The sequence below is a fragment of the Bombyx mori genome, chromosome 9 (genome assembly GCF_030269925.1).
Source record: "Bombyx mori chromosome 9, ASM3026992v2".
In the NCBI taxonomy this organism is placed as follows: domain Eukaryota; kingdom Metazoa; phylum Arthropoda; class Insecta; order Lepidoptera; family Bombycidae; genus Bombyx; species Bombyx mori.
This window is the reverse complement of record NC_085115.1, coordinates 7465247-7488036: the sequence shown is the minus strand read 5'-3', so window position 1 is coordinate 7488036 and position 22790 is coordinate 7465247. Positions and strand designations below refer to the sequence as shown.

At 33.9% G+C, this 22790-nt stretch overlaps 1 protein-coding gene across 4 annotated transcripts in view; it reads left to right on the top strand.

Annotated features, from left to right (window-relative positions):
- The first annotated feature begins 1394 nt into the window (after window positions 1-1394).
- LOC101738295 (zinc finger and BTB domain-containing protein 17) overlaps window positions 1395-22790 on the top strand; it is a 57819-nt gene continuing 36423 nt past the window's right edge. The window contains exon 1 of one of the 4 annotated variants that reach the window (XM_021346601.3): window positions 1395-2229. Coding sequence is in view for 2 of the 4 variants with exons in the window: in XM_021346600.3 (XP_021202275.3) it covers window positions 21183-21213 (31 nt within the window). In the remaining 2 variants the exon portion in view is untranslated. Of the gene's footprint in view, window positions 2230-10277; window positions 21214-22790 lie in introns of those variants that run through there. The other 3 variants (XM_062670081.1, XM_021346600.3, XM_021346602.3) reach the window with 3 other exon arrangements.

Sequence of the window (22790 nt, the reverse complement as noted above, 5' to 3'; positions counted from 1 at the left end):
AGTATATTTTTTTAAAATAAAAAATAGTGGGTTTCATACTTTTTTGACTACACAATCGGTACAGAATACTGTTATTTTAAATCCTCACGTCTACTACGTATATCATAAAAGTTTCACTATTTTAATTGCACAACTAATTACATTAATTCGTATTCAAAATTCATTATGTCAAATCAACTCTCTGTTTATAGTCTTCTCAAAAAACTATGAGGTAGTAAATTTGATCGTAAAATACATAGCTATGTTTTCGATACAATTATGTTTTCATGCTATAACTATATTATGTTAATTAAATACTTCATTAGTGTATTTCAAATTACAGATCTTTATAGACGTTCCTATTTCCAAGTGCTCGATATTAAAAGTAGACATGTTAGTGTTATACATATAAATGAGATGATAATTTTATCTACGGTTGGGTCATAAAATAAAACAAAAACTACGATTAAACTATTATTTGATTTAAATTTCGGGTTAATCTGGCATTTATTCGTGTTACAATAAAACAATAAACGATGTTTCTAATACGTATATAGTTATAGTATTCGTAGAATTTAAAGTTATGAAAGTGAGTTCAGTTGTGGCTTTGCGGCCATTAATGTGCTAATGCTCATACAGTATGTTTCGTCTTTAACGAACAACACTAGACATACATCTATAAAATTAATATCAACACAAAAAACTAAACAATCAATTGTAATGTATTTGTGCAAGGTCCTAGCAGCTACAAGCGTGAACCCTGACTGTGACTTTTAAACGTGGAAACAAAGTAAGAGAAATGAGGTAAGTAAGGTATAGACGTACCTTTATGGCTTAGATATCACGTCTATATTTTTGTTTTAGTTTTTGATACCTATAGTAGGTGTTGAGGCATAGATATATGTATTTATTTGTGTGTAATTAAGAAGCAAACGGCAGGTAGTGATTATCAGGGTATACAGTTATACAATATTTTTTTAAATATTCTATTGATATACTGATCTTGTAACTTTGTTAAAGTGTGATGAAGTTAAGAAAAGAGATGCTGATCAGACATTTCAATGCAAAACAAAAACGAAATACAAGTTCAAGTTCCAAAAGAGTTAAAAAAGTAATGAAAATCCTGGCAAAATTTTAGTCAGTAACAGTTACATTAGGTATAATCTATCTTATTTATGCTTGAACTAAAATATAATTAAAAAATAACGTATTTCAATTCACATTTTGTGGTTATTTATCGAAAAGCTTTTTAGCTTAAGTAATAAAATATGTAAAGTGAAATAATTTGGTTTTATTATTGTTTTATTTTCCTTTCGCAAAAAACCTGCCTATAAAAATATTTATCGACAATTTCTTTACGAAATATTTTGCTTTTAGTCACTTTTTTACTTAAGATTATTTTTGAGCCCGGAAACTAAATAAATTACTTCTTTTTTTAAATTATGATACTAAGAGTATTAAAAAGTAAGGTACATACTCTTCTTGAGTATCTAAAGAGTTCCTTAACATTACGTGTCAAGTAGACTTCCGCGGTAAAGTGAAAGATAATGCGCTTGACCATCTTGGTTTTCGCTGGTTAGTGTCCGCTCGGTAGCGGCGCCGTAGACGTCGAGAACGCAAGGGCGCCGTGCGTCTTGCCGAAATTATTCGGGGCTCGCTGCACAATCGATTTTTCCCGCCCGATGCGGAAAATTCTTCGGGGCGGGGCGGGTGTAGATCGGTGGGAGAAGGGGGAGCGAGCCCCCCTACATTCGCATCGCCAGGGGGGCAGGTGGAGTGCAGCGGGGCGGTGCAACGCGCGCCGCCGTCCGGGCCGTCGGGCAGACAGTAGGACGGCGACGCCACTGAGAGTCGGTGACCACGGCGCGAAGAGCGCGTTCGCCGCACAGTGACATGTAGCGCGGCCGCCGCGCCGCAGCCCTGCGAAATACAGCCGGTGGCGGCGCGCCGATGCGCCTGCCGTCCGGCTTGACGCCGACGCCCGCGCCGAGATACCTTCACGCGCAATTTCCACATTTAACCCATCATCGGTGTCACTCATACCGTGACGCCTGAAGCAAGCCCTTCAGCCCGTCTGTGTCGACGACAGTCGTCGGATGGAACCCGGAGTGCGCCGATTCGCATCAAGGTTAGACGAAATTTGAATGTGAGTGTTAGTGCGCCGCCCGCCGAACAATCAGTGCGGAGTTCGCCCTAGCGCAACCCTGTACAACAGCCGTACCTACGCACTTTAGGCAACGATTGCTATAGGTAGGTCTAAAACACGTGAGAAGGTACTCGACAATGACTCATGTAAAATTCCACGACTTCAACACGCAAGTTTATGTAATTTCCCTATAAGAAAATCTTAAGGTAGCTCTAGAGATGATCATAGTATGAATTGTTGTGGTGGGCTTAATTTCCCGCCCTACATGAATCACAACGTCATCAAGCCTTGTTTGACTTTTTCTTTGTGAATTCTAGTGTTTTGTCTTTTTAAAACAGGGAAACATAATATAAAAGCCAGTTGTATAATTGTACTAATGTGCTAATACAAGAAATAACTCTATTGAAACCGTTGTGCTGTTGTCGTTCTTGACGAGGTACGTTAAAAATGTTCACGTGTTTAAAATTTTTAACGTAACTTAGCAATTCACAGAACTCTATATAAACATTTTGAACAAATTGCTATGTCGTAGACTGTACATCGAATTTTATATAATTTATAGTTTTGACGTTATTTAAGATGTAATAAATAGTTTGCACTAAATATCGCAGCTAGTAAAATTCATATTTTTCTTTTACTAAATCTATAATGCGTAATTATTACATAAATTGATATATTCTTGTTAAAAGTATTGAAAACCCCTTTTTTCAATAAAAAAGGGATCACGACCTATTTAAGTAAATTACTTAAGTTCTACTAATGTAATTCTAGCTAAGAATAAATTCTTAGAGTTAACTGTTATCCCTACTATTGATAAGAATAAAGTTATGATTGATAATTTTTTCTCAGATGACTAGAAAAAATCCTAAGTTATAATTCAATATCATTCTATTGTAATAAACTACTTAGGTTCCGTGGTTTCAGTATCGCTAATTCTGGAAAAAACGATAAATTAGCTTGAAGTGGGATGAAATATATAGTAATTGTGAAAATATTTATTTTATACCAGACGCACGCTATCTTTCTTTGAGAAATATATTAGTTGAACCAAATTAGTTCTGTAGTTAAAGCGCGTTGCTATAACGAACAAACAATACAAGAAACAGACAAAAGTATCTACAGTTCATTTTTTAACTTCAGTTACTAAGCCCCTATTATTTTGTAATTATATATTTTTATTTTGTTTTTGTGTTTCATATAATTATTATTAGGTAGACTTTGGTAGAATAAAATCATGCCGTAGGTTTTCATATTACAGTCATACAGAAGGTAGTTTCATAAAAACATTTGACATACACGCTAGTTACATTTTTTACAATTTATTGTATGCCTACAAAAAATTGCAAAAATTGATAAAAACACATACAGAGGCGAACTTATAATAATACTATAGAATATATTTAAATTGAAGTTTATGATTTTTTTATTATTATTTTAAAGTACGGGATAGCATTTTGATAAATATTTCAATAAGTTATAACTCAAAATAATCAAGCTCATAATATTTATCAAATGCACGCTTAAATCATACAGTTAAGCGTAATTGTGTAAATTGTTCGCCATTACTTTGTAGAATTAACTCATGCGGAACATTGCATTGCTGACTTTTTTTCCCATTCTCATACGTACTCATTATAATATTTCTTTTTATTGCTAACATGCAATTTTATTAAGGCTTCGACCTCACATCTCAAATGGTACCTGCGTGCGGGATTCGAACTGCGCAGCGAAGAAGCTGCACAGCTGCATGCTCTATTTAATATAACGGCCATTATTTTTTCTTTTTTGCTTATTTGGGTGGACGAGCTCACAGCCCACCTGGTGTTAAGTGGTTACTGGAGCCCATAGACATCCACAACGTAAATGCGCCATCCACCTTGAGATTTAAGTTCTAAGGTCTCAACTTTCAAGTATAGTTACAACGGCTGCCCCACCCTTTAAACTGAAACGCATTACTACTTCACGGCAGAAAAAGGCAGGGTGGTGGTACCTACCGCCAGTAATTACGTAAATTAAAATTTGCGGGTTTGATTTTTATTACACGATGTTATTCCTTCACCGTGGAAGTCAATCGTGAACGTTTGTTGAGTATGTATTTCATTAGAAAAATTGGTACCCGCCTGGGATTCAAACACCGGTGCATCGCTCAACACGAATGCACCGCACGTCTTATCCTTTAGGCCACGCTTCTAATCCGTTGTTGTCCGTTATCCGTTGTTGTTGTCGACTTGTTATCCGTTGAGCCTCGATTATTTAAATACCATTTAAAGTTTAATAGTAAACTCTTTACTGATTTAACGTACCTACTGTTTAAAACACGATGAATTGTTATTTCTAAAAATTAAATTAAAACGGGTCATGATCGTTACACATAAAATAAAAAATTTAAATAGCCATATTTTTTTTTTAAGTTGACGCTAAAGTTATTAATATTTCACGTTTATTACTACGGTTATTATATATGAGCTAGTTTGCGTTATAAAAAACAAGTTATAGCTTTAGTACGCATAATATATTTTCATTAAAACGCGACGAAGACACTCTCTTGGAGAAAAACGAATATTTGGTACATAGGTAGTTCGTAAATAAATAACAAAGACACAGAAACAAGTGTAGCATATAGTGGCTCAAGATTAAGATTCCAAAAGAAAAAATAATCTTAATGTTATCATGTTTGATTTTTCCTACTGGGTCTTTATTTTATTTAATACTATTTAATGATAGTGATCTTAATAATTGCGCAGAGTACAAAAAATTTATATTATATTTTTTTCCGGTTATATATGTACATATATCTATCAGCATTGTTGTTTCACCAGTCGTTTCAGCATTTAATAAATAATAAAAATTCAATCTTTATTAGTATAAATTAAAGCCTGTTGACAGATTTCAAATATCAATTATCTGTCGGTGTGTAATAAAGCATACTCTATTTTTGTCTCCTATCGAGAATTAATGTTTCCTGAAACATTACTTTATTAAATTAACTAAAGTGTATGTAATAATAGTTTTACTTTACTACTGCGCCGAGCAAACATAGGTAATGCTTTGTTAATGCAAAAACTATGAGCACGTTACCAAGGTTTCTTAAAACGCATAGTGGACTTTAGTCATACCTTCCAAATGACGCTAATACTGAACACCCTCGAAATATGGACTCCAAGATTCTCAGTACCCTTGGACGGTTGCAGAGAGACACCTTAGAATTTCGGCATCAAGCCAAAGGTGTACTTAGGTTGTTTTTGGGCTAAATTCGATTAATCCAATTTTCCCTAAAGAGTTTTCCAATTGAAACACTAATTTCTAATATCTTTCTTGAATCGTGCATCCGAACCTTGAGAAAAAACAGCATTAATGCAGTTGTTAAAAGTCATCGTTGACGGCATAAATAATATTAAATGGTTAGGATTTTAAGGATAGGATTTTTACACAAACCTGTATAAGATGTACTTAAGTGAAGTGTTGCATCAAATTATGTCGACAGGAATCAATTTTTACGTAAAGACGTACTCACTACGTACTCACAAATTACTTCTACGATGAAGGAATAGCATCGTCTGATAAAAATTACATACAGTGGCGGTTGTATAATTAGAAACACTACCAACGGTCCTGGACATTATGTAAGATACTTTACCGCAAACGTTTTTATTTTGAAATTAAACAATAAATAGGACAACAATATGATCAACAATTTATAATTTATTAGAAAAAACAGTATAAATCCCACTACACAAGTGCAGTTTCAATATTACATTATGGACAAACATTTAAATCCGTTTTAAGATATGAACAATAATGGTCAACTAATTAGAAACAACAACAATATTTTTTAGAGTATTATTAATTAGTATTGTTATTTGCGAAAAAGCTACTATCCACAGCCTACCAATAGTTATAATTAATATTTAGTGGCGTATCCTTTATTTTCAATAACGGCGCTGCAACGACGTGGCATTGATTCAATCAATTTCATAATTTTTCTAGGGGGATTGAATTCCATGCTTCAACAAATGCTTCATATAGTTCGTCTTGACTGGTGTAACGTTTGTTTGAGACTTTCTTTTTAACAATATATCAGAGATTTTCTATCGGGATTAAATCAAGACTATTTGCTGGTCAGTCTAAAACGAATATACGATGTTCGCTAAGAAAATCTAGGATCCAGGTTACAGGCAAATTATCGTCCGAGTAGGGAATCATTGTGTGCTCTAAGATGTTTTTGTATTGCCATTGATCCATTGTACCTTTAATCTTCCGAACGGCTCCAACTCCACATCCGGAAAAATACCCCCAAACTTTAATGTTACCGCCACCATACTTGAGCTGACTCCTTGTGTATTTATAATTAAAAACATTGCTTACAGGACGTCTAACATAGCGCTTTCCATCGCAATTTATCATATTTATTTTTGTTTCATCTGAAAATAACACTTTTTTCCATTCTCGTACGGTCCAATTAACATATTTTTTAGCGAATAATAATCGCTTTTCTCGGTGTTTTGTTTGGTAAAAAGCGGTACCTTTCGAGAAGTTATACCATACAATATAGCTTCCACAAATTTTCGGCGTATCAGTCTTGACGAGGTGTTTCTCGGGTCATCAGGCGAAAAAACTTCATTTTTAATATGGTTGGAGCCTGTAATTGGGTCTTTTTTAGCAACACGAATAATTAGCGTATCTTTTATTCTTTTGGGAGAGGTTTTTGTTGGTCGAGCCTTTCTAAGAATATTTTCAGCAGTTGCATGTGTTTTATAATGATCAATTGCATTAAAAACTTTCTTAACAGAACAATTAAAATGCTCAGCTATTCTTCTGTATGCTCACTTATGATCAATATGTAACTTAACAATTATTTGCCTAGTTGACATGTCCCAGATATTATTTTTCACCATTTTGAACAAAATAAAATTCAAATTAAATTTTGAATTGCCGCCAAAATAATATAAAAAGCCAAGAAATAAATTATTCTCCAATTTAAAAAAAAAAAGGACTATGAATGCTTTTTTAAAATGTTTCCAATTACTAATTAGGCGTCCAAGCGGCCAGTAACAGAAAATAAACTCCTACATGTGTAAGACTCATTTTGTAATTAAAAGTAAGATATGTTTTTTATTTAATGCATAAGAAGTGTTTCTAGTTATATGACCACCACTATATATCGCACACACACACACATATATATATATATATATATATATATCTCTCATTACTGGTGATAGGGCGTATTGTCAGTCACCTAAAGTACAGGTATGCCTATTTCTCCCGTGAAAGAGATATGCATTCCGGTTTGAAGAGTGGGGCAGCCATTATACGATATAATCGAGATTTCGACCTCATCACGGGGTGATATTTATAGGCTCCAGTAATCATTTCACTTCAGGTGGAACGAAACCTACCCATCAAAGCTATAAAATAAAAACTCATCTACTTAGCTCGAATTTTAAAAGTAATTAAATTTTTGAAAACTAAATTGTAGTAATTACAAAAGTATTCAAAAATTTTATATGTTCAAATGCTGTGGGAAACTTGCTGGGCAAACAAATGAAAACAAACATACTTGTCGAAGTGAACAACGTCCGCCTTTAGAAATAAACCACTAATAAACACAGTTATTCATACACATTAAGGAAGGTAGATTTACGCTACTGGTTTCAAGATTATTAAGTGAAACTATTAATGCTATCGAAAAAAATATGTTATTACAACTAATATACATAAAAAATGCATCTAATTTCTAAAGCGACATTTCAGTATCTAATGGCGAGTCAGGTTATAGTCATCGCTCATCAATTTCTATTAATTCGCTTAAAAGCTTGTTCACTAGTATAATTAATAATGCCCATGTTAGGTACATGAGAATATAAAATAAATTATGTCGAGTTCTTCACAGAAATAAAATTTAAAGTGTGTACTAATGTGGGTTCGATTATTAAAAAAATCAATACGGTTAAATCAAAAGAGTTTAATTTTATTCTGTTATCAATGATTTTAAAACTGACTTAAATTTAACTTTAGTAACGAATGTGGTTTCTTATATTTTTTTATTTAATAAACTACTAAGCAATATCCGCCACCCTTTACTGTGTCTATCGCTAAATAAATATATAAGGTGACTCGTGCTTTATCTGATTGATAATAATGGGATGATGCCTGAAATGCCATCACTGACTAGAAAATTGAAACTCATCCTGAAAAAGCAAAGAAACCTACAAATGTTTACTTTCATATATCAGATTAGTTTAATAGAAATAAATTGAAATAAATTGAAAATCAACATCTAATAGGTCAGAATATTGAATATGTTAATTTTAATCAATAATTATTGTTATTTATTGTGTAATTACAATAGAACAAATTACATTTGGTATGCGTCATGATTTTCCTGTATTTTCAGGTATTTTTATTTTTTATACATATATGATTTGAACACGTATTTTACGTAATACTTAATTATACTCTATCACCTACCTAAATAAAACAAGCGCACATCGCGTATTGGTACCTCCGCTGTATAGTATAATGCCTAGCAATTAGCATTGACGCGAAATTCATCCGCGTTATATTTCGGGCATGGCAACGTATCTGCAATCTAAAAGTCAGCTGCCGTCGCCATCGCACTCATACATCTGCACAGTGCACACGAACACACATGTACACGCTGCGCTTACAATAGGCCTAGGTGTGTATCGTATTCGAGTCTATACACATACACGGAATGATTATATTAGTGTGCTTCGGACACAGAGTTTACCCTTGAACGTACATAATAATACACGAAACTCTAGATAATTCTGCGCGCCGAATTGTGCATTGATAAAAAATTGATAACCAGAATTATCGTTGTGCAGATTTTAGTAAAAATTTTAATTCCATTAAAATTGAGTTTCAACAGTTTGCCATTTCTTGGAACATTTTTTTTATCTCATGGAGGCTAATGAGGCTAATTAATATAATTTATGCAACTAAACGATTTGGATCACTTATTTCAATTGGTAAAGTAATAAGATTTACACTGTTTTAATACAATTTTGTTTTATTATGGATCATATAGTGGAATAAAGTGTATAAAAAAAACACAGAGTTCTTAAACATTTTCTGTTAGAAGACGGTGACATAGGTCAAGGAATTATATTATCCAAATAAGAAATTTTTATCTAAATTAAATCTCTACAAAGATAAGTAGATGGATTGGAGATTAAAAACGGGATATTTTTATGTGATTATCTGATAGATATGCTAACTTTGTTGAAACAGTAAAACTAATAAATAGTGTGATGCTATCAAGATATACAACTATTGGTTTGACAGCCTGTATCTCTTTTCGATCGGGAATTTAAATAATTTATTACCATGCTTACTTTTCTGCGATCTTGTTTGTGTTGAAATACGAATTAATGAGATAAATTACAAGAATTCAAAGTAATTTAAAAAAAAATGATGTTGGGGAGAATTTACTATTTGGTAAGGTTAACTAGTATTTTGCTAAACGAAGCGCCTTGAGGAGTATATCTGTTACGGTAAAAGTAGATATTGCGGAAAACTTACACATTTGAATTTTGAATTTTGAATTATATTCAGTGCACATATACCTAACTTTTTGGCAAATGTGCACATTTACCGGTAAAAGTGTACATTTCCCAAGAGTGTACATTTACCGTAACATATTGATTGGGCGAGAGGCGTGGAATATTTCCTGCTTTATATGTGTATATTATTTAAACGAGTATAAAGTATATAATGTAATCATACTGTATATAAATGACTTCTCTATTTTAAATTACATGCAAATGCAAGAATTATATATATAGGGAGATTATTTTATAAAATTAACTAAGTCATTTTTGTACTGCATAAGAACGTCATAGATAACAAGTTGATAAGATATTGAAAAGATAGCAAAAAGATAAATTTTACTACAAAAGTTGGGCCACAATGCAACCATTTTTTTATTTAATAAATGTAAAACAGAATGTACTAAATATTATATAATAATTATTTAATTGTACAGAGGTTTTGTGCTCAAAAGTTTTTTTCTATTACAATATCATACTGTTCAGCAGTACACTTTAAATCTTGTGAATAAATTAATCTAAAAGTGTTCATTCCAACATTTTATAGACATTTTTATTCAAAATATGTTTATGTGATTATATTTATTTAGCTTGTTATCTGTCCATCTGATCAATTTATCTGTGACAGAAAATCTGTAAAGATAACGATCGTATGTTTTTCCCTGACTTATAAATAAATATTTTAATTATTATTTTACTTTGTTTCAGCAAAGATATGAGTTCAAAACTGTTAATTTGAAACTATAAATCATAAAACTTAAACTTTTAAACAAATCGTAAATCATGCTCTACTCAAAATTCAATTTATCCAGACTTGTAAAAGATATACATACGAGTACATACAGTTATGGTCGTATAAATAGTAACACTGCCAACGGTCCTTGACATTATGTAAGATACTTCACCGCAATCTTTTTTTTTTTGAAATTAAACAATAAATAAGACAACAATATGTTCAACAATTTATCATTTCTTAAAAAAACAATATAATCCCACTACACGAGTGCAGTTTCATTATTACATTACGGACAAACATTTAAATCAGTTTTAAGATATGAACAATAACGGTCAACTAATTAGAAACAACAACAGAAAAGTATAAAAAACAATATTTTTTAAAGTATTATTACTTAGTATTGTTATTTAAGAAATAGCTACTATCCACAGCCTACCAATAGTTATGATTAATATTTAGTGGCGTATCCCTTATTTTCAATAACAGCATTGCAACGACGTGGCATTGATTCAATCAATTTCATACATTTTTCTAGGGGGATTGAATTCCATGCTTCAACAAATCTATACTAATATATAAATCTACAGTGGTTTTTACTTTGTATCCATGCAGAAAATACATGTACTTAATGGATAGGCTAATAGTTATATGAGTGTTGGACTTCCTACACCAGTTGCGGGGGCGTTAATGTTGAAAATCTTTGTGGAGGTGAGAAATAATAATGTTAATTTTAAATGCCCAGCGAAACGGACGGGTACAGCTAGTTATTCATATAATTCATCTTGACTGGTGTTACGTTTGTTTAAGACTTTCTTTTTAACAATATACCAGAGATTTTCTATCGGGTTTCAATTCGGACTATTTGCTGGCCAGTCTAACACGGATATACGCTGTTCGCTAAGGAAACATTTGACGCTATTGGCCGTGTGTTTAGGGTCATTGTCATGCTGAAAGATTCAGGTTACAGGCTAATGATCGTGCGAGTAGGGAATCATTGTGTACTCTAAGATGTTTTTGTATTGCCATTGATCCATTGTACCTTCAATCTTCCGAACGGGTCCAACTAAACATTCGGAAAAACATCCCCAAGCTTTAATGCTACCGTCACCGTACTTGACCTTAGTCCTTGTGTATTTATAATTAAAAGCATTGTTTACAGGACGTCTAAATAGCGCTTTCCATTGGAATTTACCATATTTATTTTTGTTTCATCTGAAAATAACAGTTTTTTCCATTCTCGTACCGTCCAGTTAACATATTTTTTAGTAAATAATAATCCCCTTCTCTCGGTGTTGCTTGGTAAGAAGCGGTACCTTTCGAGAGGTTCTTTCAAACAATTTAGCTTCCACTAATTTTCGGCATGTCAGTGACTTCAAGAGATGTTTCTCGGGTCACAGGCGAAAAACTTCATTTTTAATCTGGCTGGAGCTTTTAATTGGGTCTTTTTTAGCGATTGAACGACCAACGATTAGCGTATCTTTTCTGGGAAAAGTTTTGTCTTGGCCCAAATTTCCTTTGGCCTTTTTAAAAACATTTTCAGCAGTTCCATGTGTTTTATAATGATCAATTGCATTAAAAACTTTCTTAACAATTTAAATGCTCAGCTATTCTTCTGTACGCCCACTTATAATCAATATGTAAATTAACAATTATTTGCCTAGTTGACGTGTCCCAACTTTTATTTTTGCGCATTTTGAACAAAATAAAATTCAAATTATATTTTGAATTGCTGTCAAAATAATAATAAAAGGCAAGAAAGAAATGTTATTCTCCAATTTCAAAAAAGAACGAGCTATGGATGCTTTTTTAAATTGTTTTTAATTAGGCGTCCAGTATAGTTGTTGCAAAGTACGAGCGCGCGTGGATTTTATTTGTATTTGTAATCGTAAATACACATTTTCGTTAGTGTGTGTACCCGACGGAACGGTCAGTAGCGACCGGACCAAGCACTGATCCCTGGGGTCCGGAGGAGTTAATACTAAAGAGCTTCGAACAGTTTGACTTGGAATTTTCAGTGTTTTAAGTAGGAGTTCAGGAGCATGAAAAAAGAATTCGGTAGGAGGGTTTTCAATTTATATAGTAATCCCTTATGCCAGACTTTATCGAAAGCTTGTTTTATGTCAATAAATGCCGCAGAACAGTATTCCTTCTTTTCTACGGATTGTCGAATCTTGTGAACTACTCTGTGTACTTGTTCGACAGTAGAATGCTTTGCCCGAAATCCAAACTGATGATCCGGTATAATCTTTTCCTAATCAAGAAGCGTCTTCAGTCTTTTTAGAAATACCATTTCTGCACGGTTAGGTACCACCACCTTGCCTATTTCTAGCGTGAAGCAGTAATGCGTTTCGGGTTTGAATGGTAGGGCAGCCGTTGTATTGTTAAAACTGAGACTTAGAACATATATCTCGAGGTAGGTGGCATTTACATCGTAGGTGTATATGGGCTCCGGTAACCACTTAACACCAGGTGTGCCATGAGCTCGCCCAACCGCCTAAGCAATCAAAAAAAAACTTTCCTTTTTTTCATACTGCTCTATAAGAATGTGGGTGATCTTAGCAGCCCCAGAATGGGGAGAATGTTAATGGAGTGAAGGGGACGGTGTTAGTTTGTAGAACCGATCGGTACCTCGATGCCGTGAAGTTCATGCTTCGGTCCTAATAACCGCAAGGTTGGTGGGACCATGGGAGGTGGTGGGAATGCTCCATAAGTCATCACTCACTTTGATAATGAACTAATCACTCCTATTAAAAGTGGGTCGTCAGTTTACATAGCAACTGAGTCCCCGACCTAGCTAGACATAATTATCTCAAAGATCCTAGCGGCATTAGCATTGTGATATCTAAGGGGCTACAGCAAATATTTCATATCGGGTGGATTGTAAGCTCGTCTGCCCATTAATAGCAAAAACCGATCTTGAGGCAGGTAGTTATTTTTCTTATTTGTGTACAACATCAGGCTGCGGCTATTGTTTAGTGATAGGGGCATTAACCGCTTAACAAAAGGTGGGGTGGGAGCCCATCTACGACAGTAAATTGAAAACCTATTAATTCTTTAACATAAAATTTGAAATGAGGTCTTACATTATTATATTGAAGTGCGATAATTACACTTGTTAGCCTTCAATCAGCTCAGTATTCGTGTTGCTTGTAATGTTTATTCTAAGAACTAGTGTACATTTAAAATTATAAATATGGACACAACTATCTAGGTGTAAATGATTTTGGGACTTTTTACTTTACTTGCTTGTTTAATGTGTATCATAAATATTAATGACTTGATAAAATCGGTATTGATTTTTTAGAAAAAAACTAAAGACAATCAACTTGTAATAAAAAGTCAAGTATAATAATTAAGACCATCACTTAGTTTTAAAAGGAACAGAACACACCTACTAAAAATTAGAAGTTTAGAAATTGTAAAAATTATACAGAATCTTCTCTGGTTTAAATATAAATAGAGTTGAGTACATTTAACTCAATTTTTCAATGAAATTACGTTCGGCATAAATCCCAGCTGGATGATGGTATCACCAGACCGATGTAGCGCTACTCCAGTGAGCCAAGTGACATCGATCCGCGACTTTTGTAGGCATAGATGAAGAAACGATCTCGCGATTCAATTCACGGTAGAAGCTGTTATAAGCGCGTGCTGGTTCCATGTTTGGCTTTTTGAATTTGGTCGTCTAATTTTGACTACGTAGTCTTTATAATAGACTTTGATAACGCTTCGCTAGGTTCAAAGAACGACGTGTGATCGCTGTTTCTTGTTACAGCGAAAGTTGTATCAAATTGATGAGGTTCTTTTTAATTGGGAGATTTTTATTATTCTCGAGAAACGTCAAACCATTATATTAATTACATAAAGTGCTTATTTATACAGATCTTTTTCAATCTTAAATAGTGTAAGCGTCAAACGAAATACTGCATTGATAGCCTAATGTTAATAATTTAATGTCATAATTTCGAAAAACTTGTATTATGTAACGATTGTAAAATATATTATTAACCAACTGTGCTAACGAATATTCTGAACATAAATTAGTTTTGGTTAAACTTTCGAACTTACAGAATATATTATTATGTTATACATTATTTACACTAGTCAATACGACTTAAAAAGCTTAGGAGCTTTATTGCCCTTTTAGGTTACTACGTGACATAGATGACGAATCTGCGCTACGCAGATGACACAACTCTGCTTGCCATAACAGAAGCAGAGATGACAGAGCTTTTGAACACATTGATGGAGCACATAGGGTTGGAGATGGGACTCCGTCATCAACAGATTCAAAACTAAAATCATGGTCGTTGATCGCACAAAAAAGTTGGAGCTTAGTGGAGCACTAAATCATGAGCTTGTTGACAACTTTATTTACCTAGGCTCCGACATTAACAATACCGGATCCAGCGAACCTGAAATACGACGGCGTATCGGAAAGACAAAGGGAGCCATGACCCAGCTCGGTAAATCTGGAAGGACCGTAACATTACCCAGAAAACAAAGATAAAACTGGTACTCACTCTGGTCTTTTCCATTTTTCTATACGGAGCGGAGACCTGGACCCTTAAGGCGGCTGATCGCAAACGCGTGGATGCTTTTGAGATGTGGTGCTGGAGAAGAATGCTCCGGACACCTTCGACAGCGTAGAGAAGCAATCTATCTATTTTTGACCAACTACAGATCAAGACAAGACTGTCCACACTCTGCCTTCGCCGTGCACTCGAGTACTTCAGTCATATTGCTCGGAAAACACCGGATAGCTTAGAGAGACTATTCGTGACAGGGAAGACCGAAAGAAAGAGCCCGCGCGAGCGCAGTCCGACAAGGTGGTTCGACCAAATCCGCACCACACTAGAGATACCATTTCACGACGCCCTTTATGCGGTCAATGATCGGAGGTGCTGGCGGGACATTACAAGGAGTAAAATCCTGTCGAAATATAACGTCACGACCCTCAGCAGTGAGGAAACGACGCGAGGAGGAGGTCACTACGTACTAATTTATTGTTGCAAAAAAGTGAACGTTTCTCTATAATGGTTTGATTTTGAGATGATTAATTGTGTATTTTACCTATTTGTCTGTATATTTCACGACCTCACAATAACTACACACTTGATATTTGCAAATGTGAACATTTTTATTATTATTGACTCACCAGTGCCTACATGAAACGGGTTTTCCCCTACTTCTTAAGTTAAACTTAATCTGCTCGACCATATATTTAGGAAGGACCACTTAGATTAGAAATTTCGGGGATCACACTCGGGTAGAGTTGACGTCAGAATTAAGCGATTAGTCTTTACGGACGACTGTCGCTCAAAAAGGTTTTCAATAAATTGGGATGGATACGGGATAACAATCAGAAATCAGACAAGGACATGTGACTCGAAACAAGTCCAGCCGCGCGACCATCTCATTTAAACAACAGGTGTTGTTGCTACCACTTCAGTCAGACTAGTGGAAGTTTAGTTGAGCTGATAGGACGATCACCACTATAAACAGCATTTCGGAATACAGCTTATGTTTACCAAAACGGTTTTCTCATAACTCGTTCATAACACGACTGCTGTATTGCAAATTCGGCGCTCAAGGTTATCCGACTCAAACTAACTTTTCGACGTTCCCAATCAACTAGTAACTAGCGCGCTAGCTGTCTTAACCGTAAGAAGTTTAAATAGACAATATTCTTCCCTTTCATGTAAATTATTACGAGTTTCCTTAATTTTATATGAATAGTAAATAGAAAAAACTATATAATAATAATAATAATAAATAATATAATATTTTACATACGCTGTATAGACGAAAGAAGCTTAGAGAACACTCCACGCTCGGTAGGCGCGTCGACCTCGATGCTCTCCGCCATCATAGTTTTTTGCACGTCTTGCGATTTGGGATTCCCGATGAGCGCGATCTATGATAACCCCAAAATAATAACTAAAAGTACGTTTATCTATTCCATATTGAGATTCTTTTTACTGAGATCACTGAACTATAATGTCGATTTACAATCTTCAAAATTTCTAATACGTAATCTGAGTCATAGCACTGCACTATTTTAGTATGTTGTGCATTCGCTGAAGTTTCTAAATATTATCTATACATTATTAAATTATTATCTATACATATGTTAGCTTAAATATTGTTTAAGATTAATGGACTTCATCGTTAGCCTTTGCGCGTTTGTTAGACGGATTTAACTCGTAGTGTACATATCTACATAAAAAACTCAGACTAGAGTGATTAAGATTCCTTTTATTTATAATATTATACACTTAACTGGCATGCGCTACTTATTATGCAAAATTATTGATAAAATAATATATGTAACATTTCCAGTCATTCAAGATTATTTTAGTTACTCAAATCTTGGAAACTTGTAATTGGACTTTTTTTTTCATTGTGTAACTAGTAAAAATAAAATAAAAGGAGAAACTGAAAAGCAAACAAATTAAATACAGCTACGATAGTATTTTATATTTTCGTGATTTTATAACGAGTTAATAAATTAGCAATAATTTATCCTTGGTCTTCTGTGACCGCGAAAATTAAAGTAGCCGGAAATTATAAAATAAAAAATAAACACTACATTAAGCCGAAATACTTTCTTAAAAAGTTTTTTTTAATTAAATAAACATATGTTAATTAACGGTTCACTGAGTTATAAACACGCCGACGTTAAATGGGATAATATTTTATTTCGTATTAAATAAAAATAAATATTGAATAGAAATTTAGTAAACAGGGTCACCAGATTATCTGAAAAATCTTGTGAGTGTATATTGGCAGAAGGGAATCTTTTACCGGGCGCCAGCTTTTGAAATGAATAGTAGTAAGATGTAGTTAGGCTTTCGTCAGATTTGCATAACATTAAACTTCCTAATTAATGCTGTTTACGTGAATGGGTCCTTATATTTAAGCGTATTAATTTGATTTTCGTAACTACTTGACATTTGTTAGAAGTTGATGAAGAATGCGTTTTATTATTATATAAATTAAATTATTATCAATGTAAAATAGCCCTGGTCGTCTATATTGAATCCATAAAGTTTGGATCTTCAAATTTATATTATTGACTTGTTTTAGATTTTCGTGATCTGCACGCATAGTTAAAATTTATCTAACACCTGGGCTCCTCCTAATATGAAGTTGAAAATTCAAGTCATTTGGCAGACAGCGGCTTGGCTGTCTCCTAGCTTTGCAGTCCATGCGCAACGAACAAAACTCCTCAGTGTAAAAAAGTCGAATAACCAAACAAAAAGTGGAACAAACTGCTATACCTAAAGATAAATTAAACTTTAGAGTTATTCTGTGCGAAAGCATTGTAACTGTCAATATTTTTTATAAAATTAGACCCTAAATATATATGCCCTGTAATAATATCAATTATATTCACATTTTGACGATTTATTGATCACGAAAACTGTAAAGTATTTGAAACGTCTGACTTTATAAAACAATAATAATAATTTCCTTAAAATAATTTCGATATTTGGACTAATTATAATAATATATAGTTTTTGTTAACCTATTTATTGCCCACCTGATAGAAACTGGTTACTGTCAAACATCGATAGAGGATATATTTTGTTAGATACACAAGACCGTCCGTTATCTAAATAAGTTTGAAAATAGTTTTTAGTGATTTACAATAATTTAGCTGTCTTTTGCCGATGTTTATGAAGAACGGTAGTCAATTGAAATCATACCGAGACATGTACAAGTAATTGAGATTGTCTTTTATATAAAACAATAATTTATGATCACTAATTGACTATTATGTTTACACATATATTACAAACAGTGTACGATAAATTGCGTTGTTTTTAGTTGTATTTTGAACATAAAATAAAACAATTACCGTCCTTAAATTAATTTCAAGTCCTCTGAAATTAGGCTTTGTTTTTCTAGTTTTTAAATAACGCAGACGTGCTCACGAATCACTTCCACGATTAAGGAATAACGTTGTGTAAGAAAAACCAATTTGGTAAAAATTATAATTTGCGTAAATCTTAGTGGTAGGGCGTATGTAAGCACTCAGGGATTCCAGTTTGACGGGAATAGTCGATTCAACAACACAATACAATTCTACAAAGACTACGACCTCATGTCTTGTGAGTCCACGCGGGTAGGTACCACCACCCTGCCTATTTCTGCCGTGAAGCAGTAATGCGTTTCAGTTTGAAGGGTGAGACAGCCGTTGTACTGTAAAAACTGAGACCTTAGAACTCATATCTCAAAGTAGGTGGAGGCATTGGTTGTAGATGTCTATGGGCTCCGGTAACTACTAAATACCAGGCGGGCCGTAAGCTCGTCCACCCATCTAAGCAATAAATAAATAAGAAATGTTCCAAGGTGGGTAGCGGCATTCACGGTGTGATCAATGGGTTTCGGTAACAACCAATATGGTGAATACCAAGTGGGCCGTGAACTTGTTCACCCACACCTAGACAAAAATTAAAGTAAAATATGATATAGCTTCACACGGGTCTACTTACCAGCAGCGTGTTCTGATGATAGTCTATACACTGAGATAGAATCTTATGCTGATTATCTAATTTTTTTTGTGAAAAGATAAACTTATGAACTCTTCATTTAATATAAAAATACAGATCAGCTATTCTTTGAAGCTGTTCCAACTATTAAAATGATGTGAGTTAAATCTAGGATGTTTCCTATATGGGGGGGTAGATTTCTAATATCTTATTTAATATTTGGTATTATTGAAGTGTTATATTGCTTTGAAATATATGATATTTGAAAATATTGTAGAAATATTCAAGACATCAGCCTCGATATTAACGTATCTCACGTGTCCACACAGCCCTCTGTAAGGGCTTTTCTACGGATGAATTTGGATGATTTTTGTGTTTTTGTTAATTATTTGTAATATGTACAAAGGAAAAAAGAAATGTGCACTTATAGAAAAAGTATAAATTGATATAAAATTCATCGTAATCATTATCATCAGCGCACAATCGTTCACTGCTATAGGATATAGGCCTCTCCCAATCCACACCACCGATATAAAATTACGTATTGATTATTTTTTGTCCTTATTTGAAGATAAATATAGAACATAAATCAACGAATCATCTAGCTGTTAAATATAACGTATGAATATCCTGCAAGCAGGTACTATTGAACCCAGCATATATATTCACTTTTTTTCCCCTAACTATGCTGATAGCCTTGAGTTGAGAGGCCATTTCAGCTTCTTCTTGATGTGTTGGTGAGCTCACGGAGCTCAAACCGGAGTGTGCTAATACTGGCCCTAACAAGAATAGTGCTTCGCAGAATCTACCACCGAATCGGAAACGTGACCCACTGAGAAGATCCGGCAAGAAACTCAATGGTTTGTGCTTATGAGTTAATTTACTCGTCGCAAGCGACGGGCTCGACGGGGACGGTAACCGGGTATATTCACTATTAATTGACGAATTAAACGAATAATATACTGAGGCCTAACCTCCACTAACTGATATGAAAGGAATACAATACCGTTGACTTCGACTCTCATGACCTAGAGTGGATGATTATGTCTACGGACTAAGGCTAAGATTTAAAGCTTAGCGGACTGCGAGCTCACCTGCAAATATACGGAAAAAATAAACTCACTGGGTTTATTCGGGTACCAAATATTGACATACATACGTGCTAACAGGTACACACAGATACTACTATGCTTATGACAAACATACAAGGTGTGTGGCGCATTTACGTTGTAGATATCTATGGGTTCCAGTAACCACTTAACACCAGGTGGGCTGTGAGCTCGTCCACACTATCAAGGCAATAAAAAAAATATATATATTGAGGGTGGATACTAAGTATGACTGAGAATCAAACCCAGACCCGGTGTATCTACAGTAGTCACTTTCCATTAAAATAAGCAGGCGATTAAAACCGTTTGTGAAAAAATAGATTAGAACTACGACCTGATATATCACTCGATAAAGGTACACTAGGCTATTTACCTACAAAGCTATAGAGACTATTAAAATGTTGAGATACACTATGTTATATTTCGCATCCCATAAATAAATGCGCGTAGTGTTGGTCTGCAGATACCGTTGGTTCTTCAAGATAACTGTATATGTACATAAGTGCACCGCAATTAACAAAATATCGAAGGCCAAGTAGCATTCATGATATCTAACAAGATCATATTGTGAATAACAAAATAGGTGGCAAAATATATGTAAAATGAGTGTGCGTTGACCTTTATATCTGGTTAGACTGTTTATTCTAGCTTCTTTCAGTTTTACTTCAAGACCATGTAGTTATTGAAATATTGAAGTATTAGTTACACACTCAATTATCGCTGGTATGCTAGACAGTGCTGCTGGGTTTGTTAAGGAAAAATGTGCATTGATATTGCTACTTGAATACACATATCTGTACCGCTTCTATTTTATGGGATTAAAATAAACTTTTACGTTTTAATCCCCTATCTATACCTTTATTTTTAAATTTTTGACGCATTGCTATTGTCGTTGAATTGAAAATTCAAATTTTTGAAAATTGCATCCACTGCCATTTTCGTTGTCAAGGTGACAAATCTGTTAGTCGTCAAAATTCTAATACAACGCAAAAACTGACGAATAAATACTAAAGAAAACACATTTACGACTGTCTCCATTTCATTGAACACGGTAAAAAATAGTACATAAGTTTCTTAAGTTTCATGATCAAGGATCGAGCAATTCTCTTAATACTTTAACTATCCCCTATTAAAACCTGGATGTTAGAAAAGTGTCAGACATCTGTGGAAGGTTGGTCATTTTTTATATCTTAGCGTACTTACTATGTGAAGAATTGAATTTGTTTTGAATATTTAAATTTTGTCAAATTGTCTAGATTAAATAGTTTATGTTGTCCAAAAATATTGAAAAACAGCCAAGATAGAGCAAGAATGCATAAGCTCACAATTCTAATAACACAACAAACATATAATATTTCATACTAGGTACATATTCTGCTGTATAAATCGGTTTAATATAAATAAAATAAAATAATAATTAATTAATAACATTTTGGTGATGGTTTTCTTCTATGCTAAAATTCAATTGTAGTTTCACATAAAAGCTATCTATATATTAATATGTGAAGCAAAAACTTTGTATCCCTTTTTACGAAAATTGCGCGGACGGGGGAGTATGAAATTTTCCACACTTATAGAGAATATAGAGAAGAAGTGCACAATGCTAATTTTTTTTAAAAATAATGCATAAACTATACATTAAATCAATAAAGAAAACATTACACACACTACATACCATGTATTTGACGCACACACGTATGCATACTATTTATTGTCAAACTTTTGTTCTTGACGTCTGTGGTCAAATTGAGAATAGAAATATTGTTTGTCTTTATTAATATTTTTTTATAGTGTAGCCTTGGCGAAATTTGTGATTATAGAAGTATAAAATACAATCATAATAGTGTACAAACTTATTATACTGCTGAATTTCGACTACTGCTGGACCTCTAGTGGTATATAAAACTGTAACTACTAAAACTTCATTATGCTGAAATTCCACAAACGTAGCTATCAACGACGGTTAATTATTAGTTAAAAACTTAGTTCGGTGCGTTACGGACCCATGACTCAAACCCTAGTACCGACAAAACACGTTAATCTAACAAGTTAGGCACATTAGATTTAGGCGCGACCGGATATTTGGTAGACGCGACTGTTCACACGTTGCCAGGCCGTTAACATCTAGGGAAATAAACGTTAATGCTATCAGCCGTTGTTAACATTTTATTAATGCGAATAATGAAATCAATAATAGATTGAATGCATTTTTACAACATTAAATATATGATTTGTGTACGAAAAATATATTCTACCTTTCAAAGAGTATGTTGGTTCTGTAGCGATATAAAATTCGTTTTTAGAGTGTTTCTAAAAATGAAGTTCAAGATTTTGAAGAAAGAAAGAAATGACCTTTAATTCAAATGCCTATTCTTCGTTATCGTGATTTCTCAGTAATTTATGAATAATGTGTCGATCAAATGTATATTATTCAGTATACTAGTTGTGTTTGAGACGACAAAAGCACACGCATGTAGATATCGCGAGCATGCAGCGGGGCGTTTGCGTTGTTCCGCACGACCTTGATCCCCACGCAGCGCACTGTTGATCTACGCGTGTAACATAAAGCCAACTTCACATGATGCACTTTCAGGACGCGTCACCGCCTATCTACATACACATATTACTTCACAAGTCAGTCAAAATCAAAAAGCATGGCTTAATAAACCTTCATACGGTGAAGATTAATTAGCGCAGCTTTCGAAAAATATGTAAGTCATTTTGAAGCGAGGCTTTATTTATCGCTAA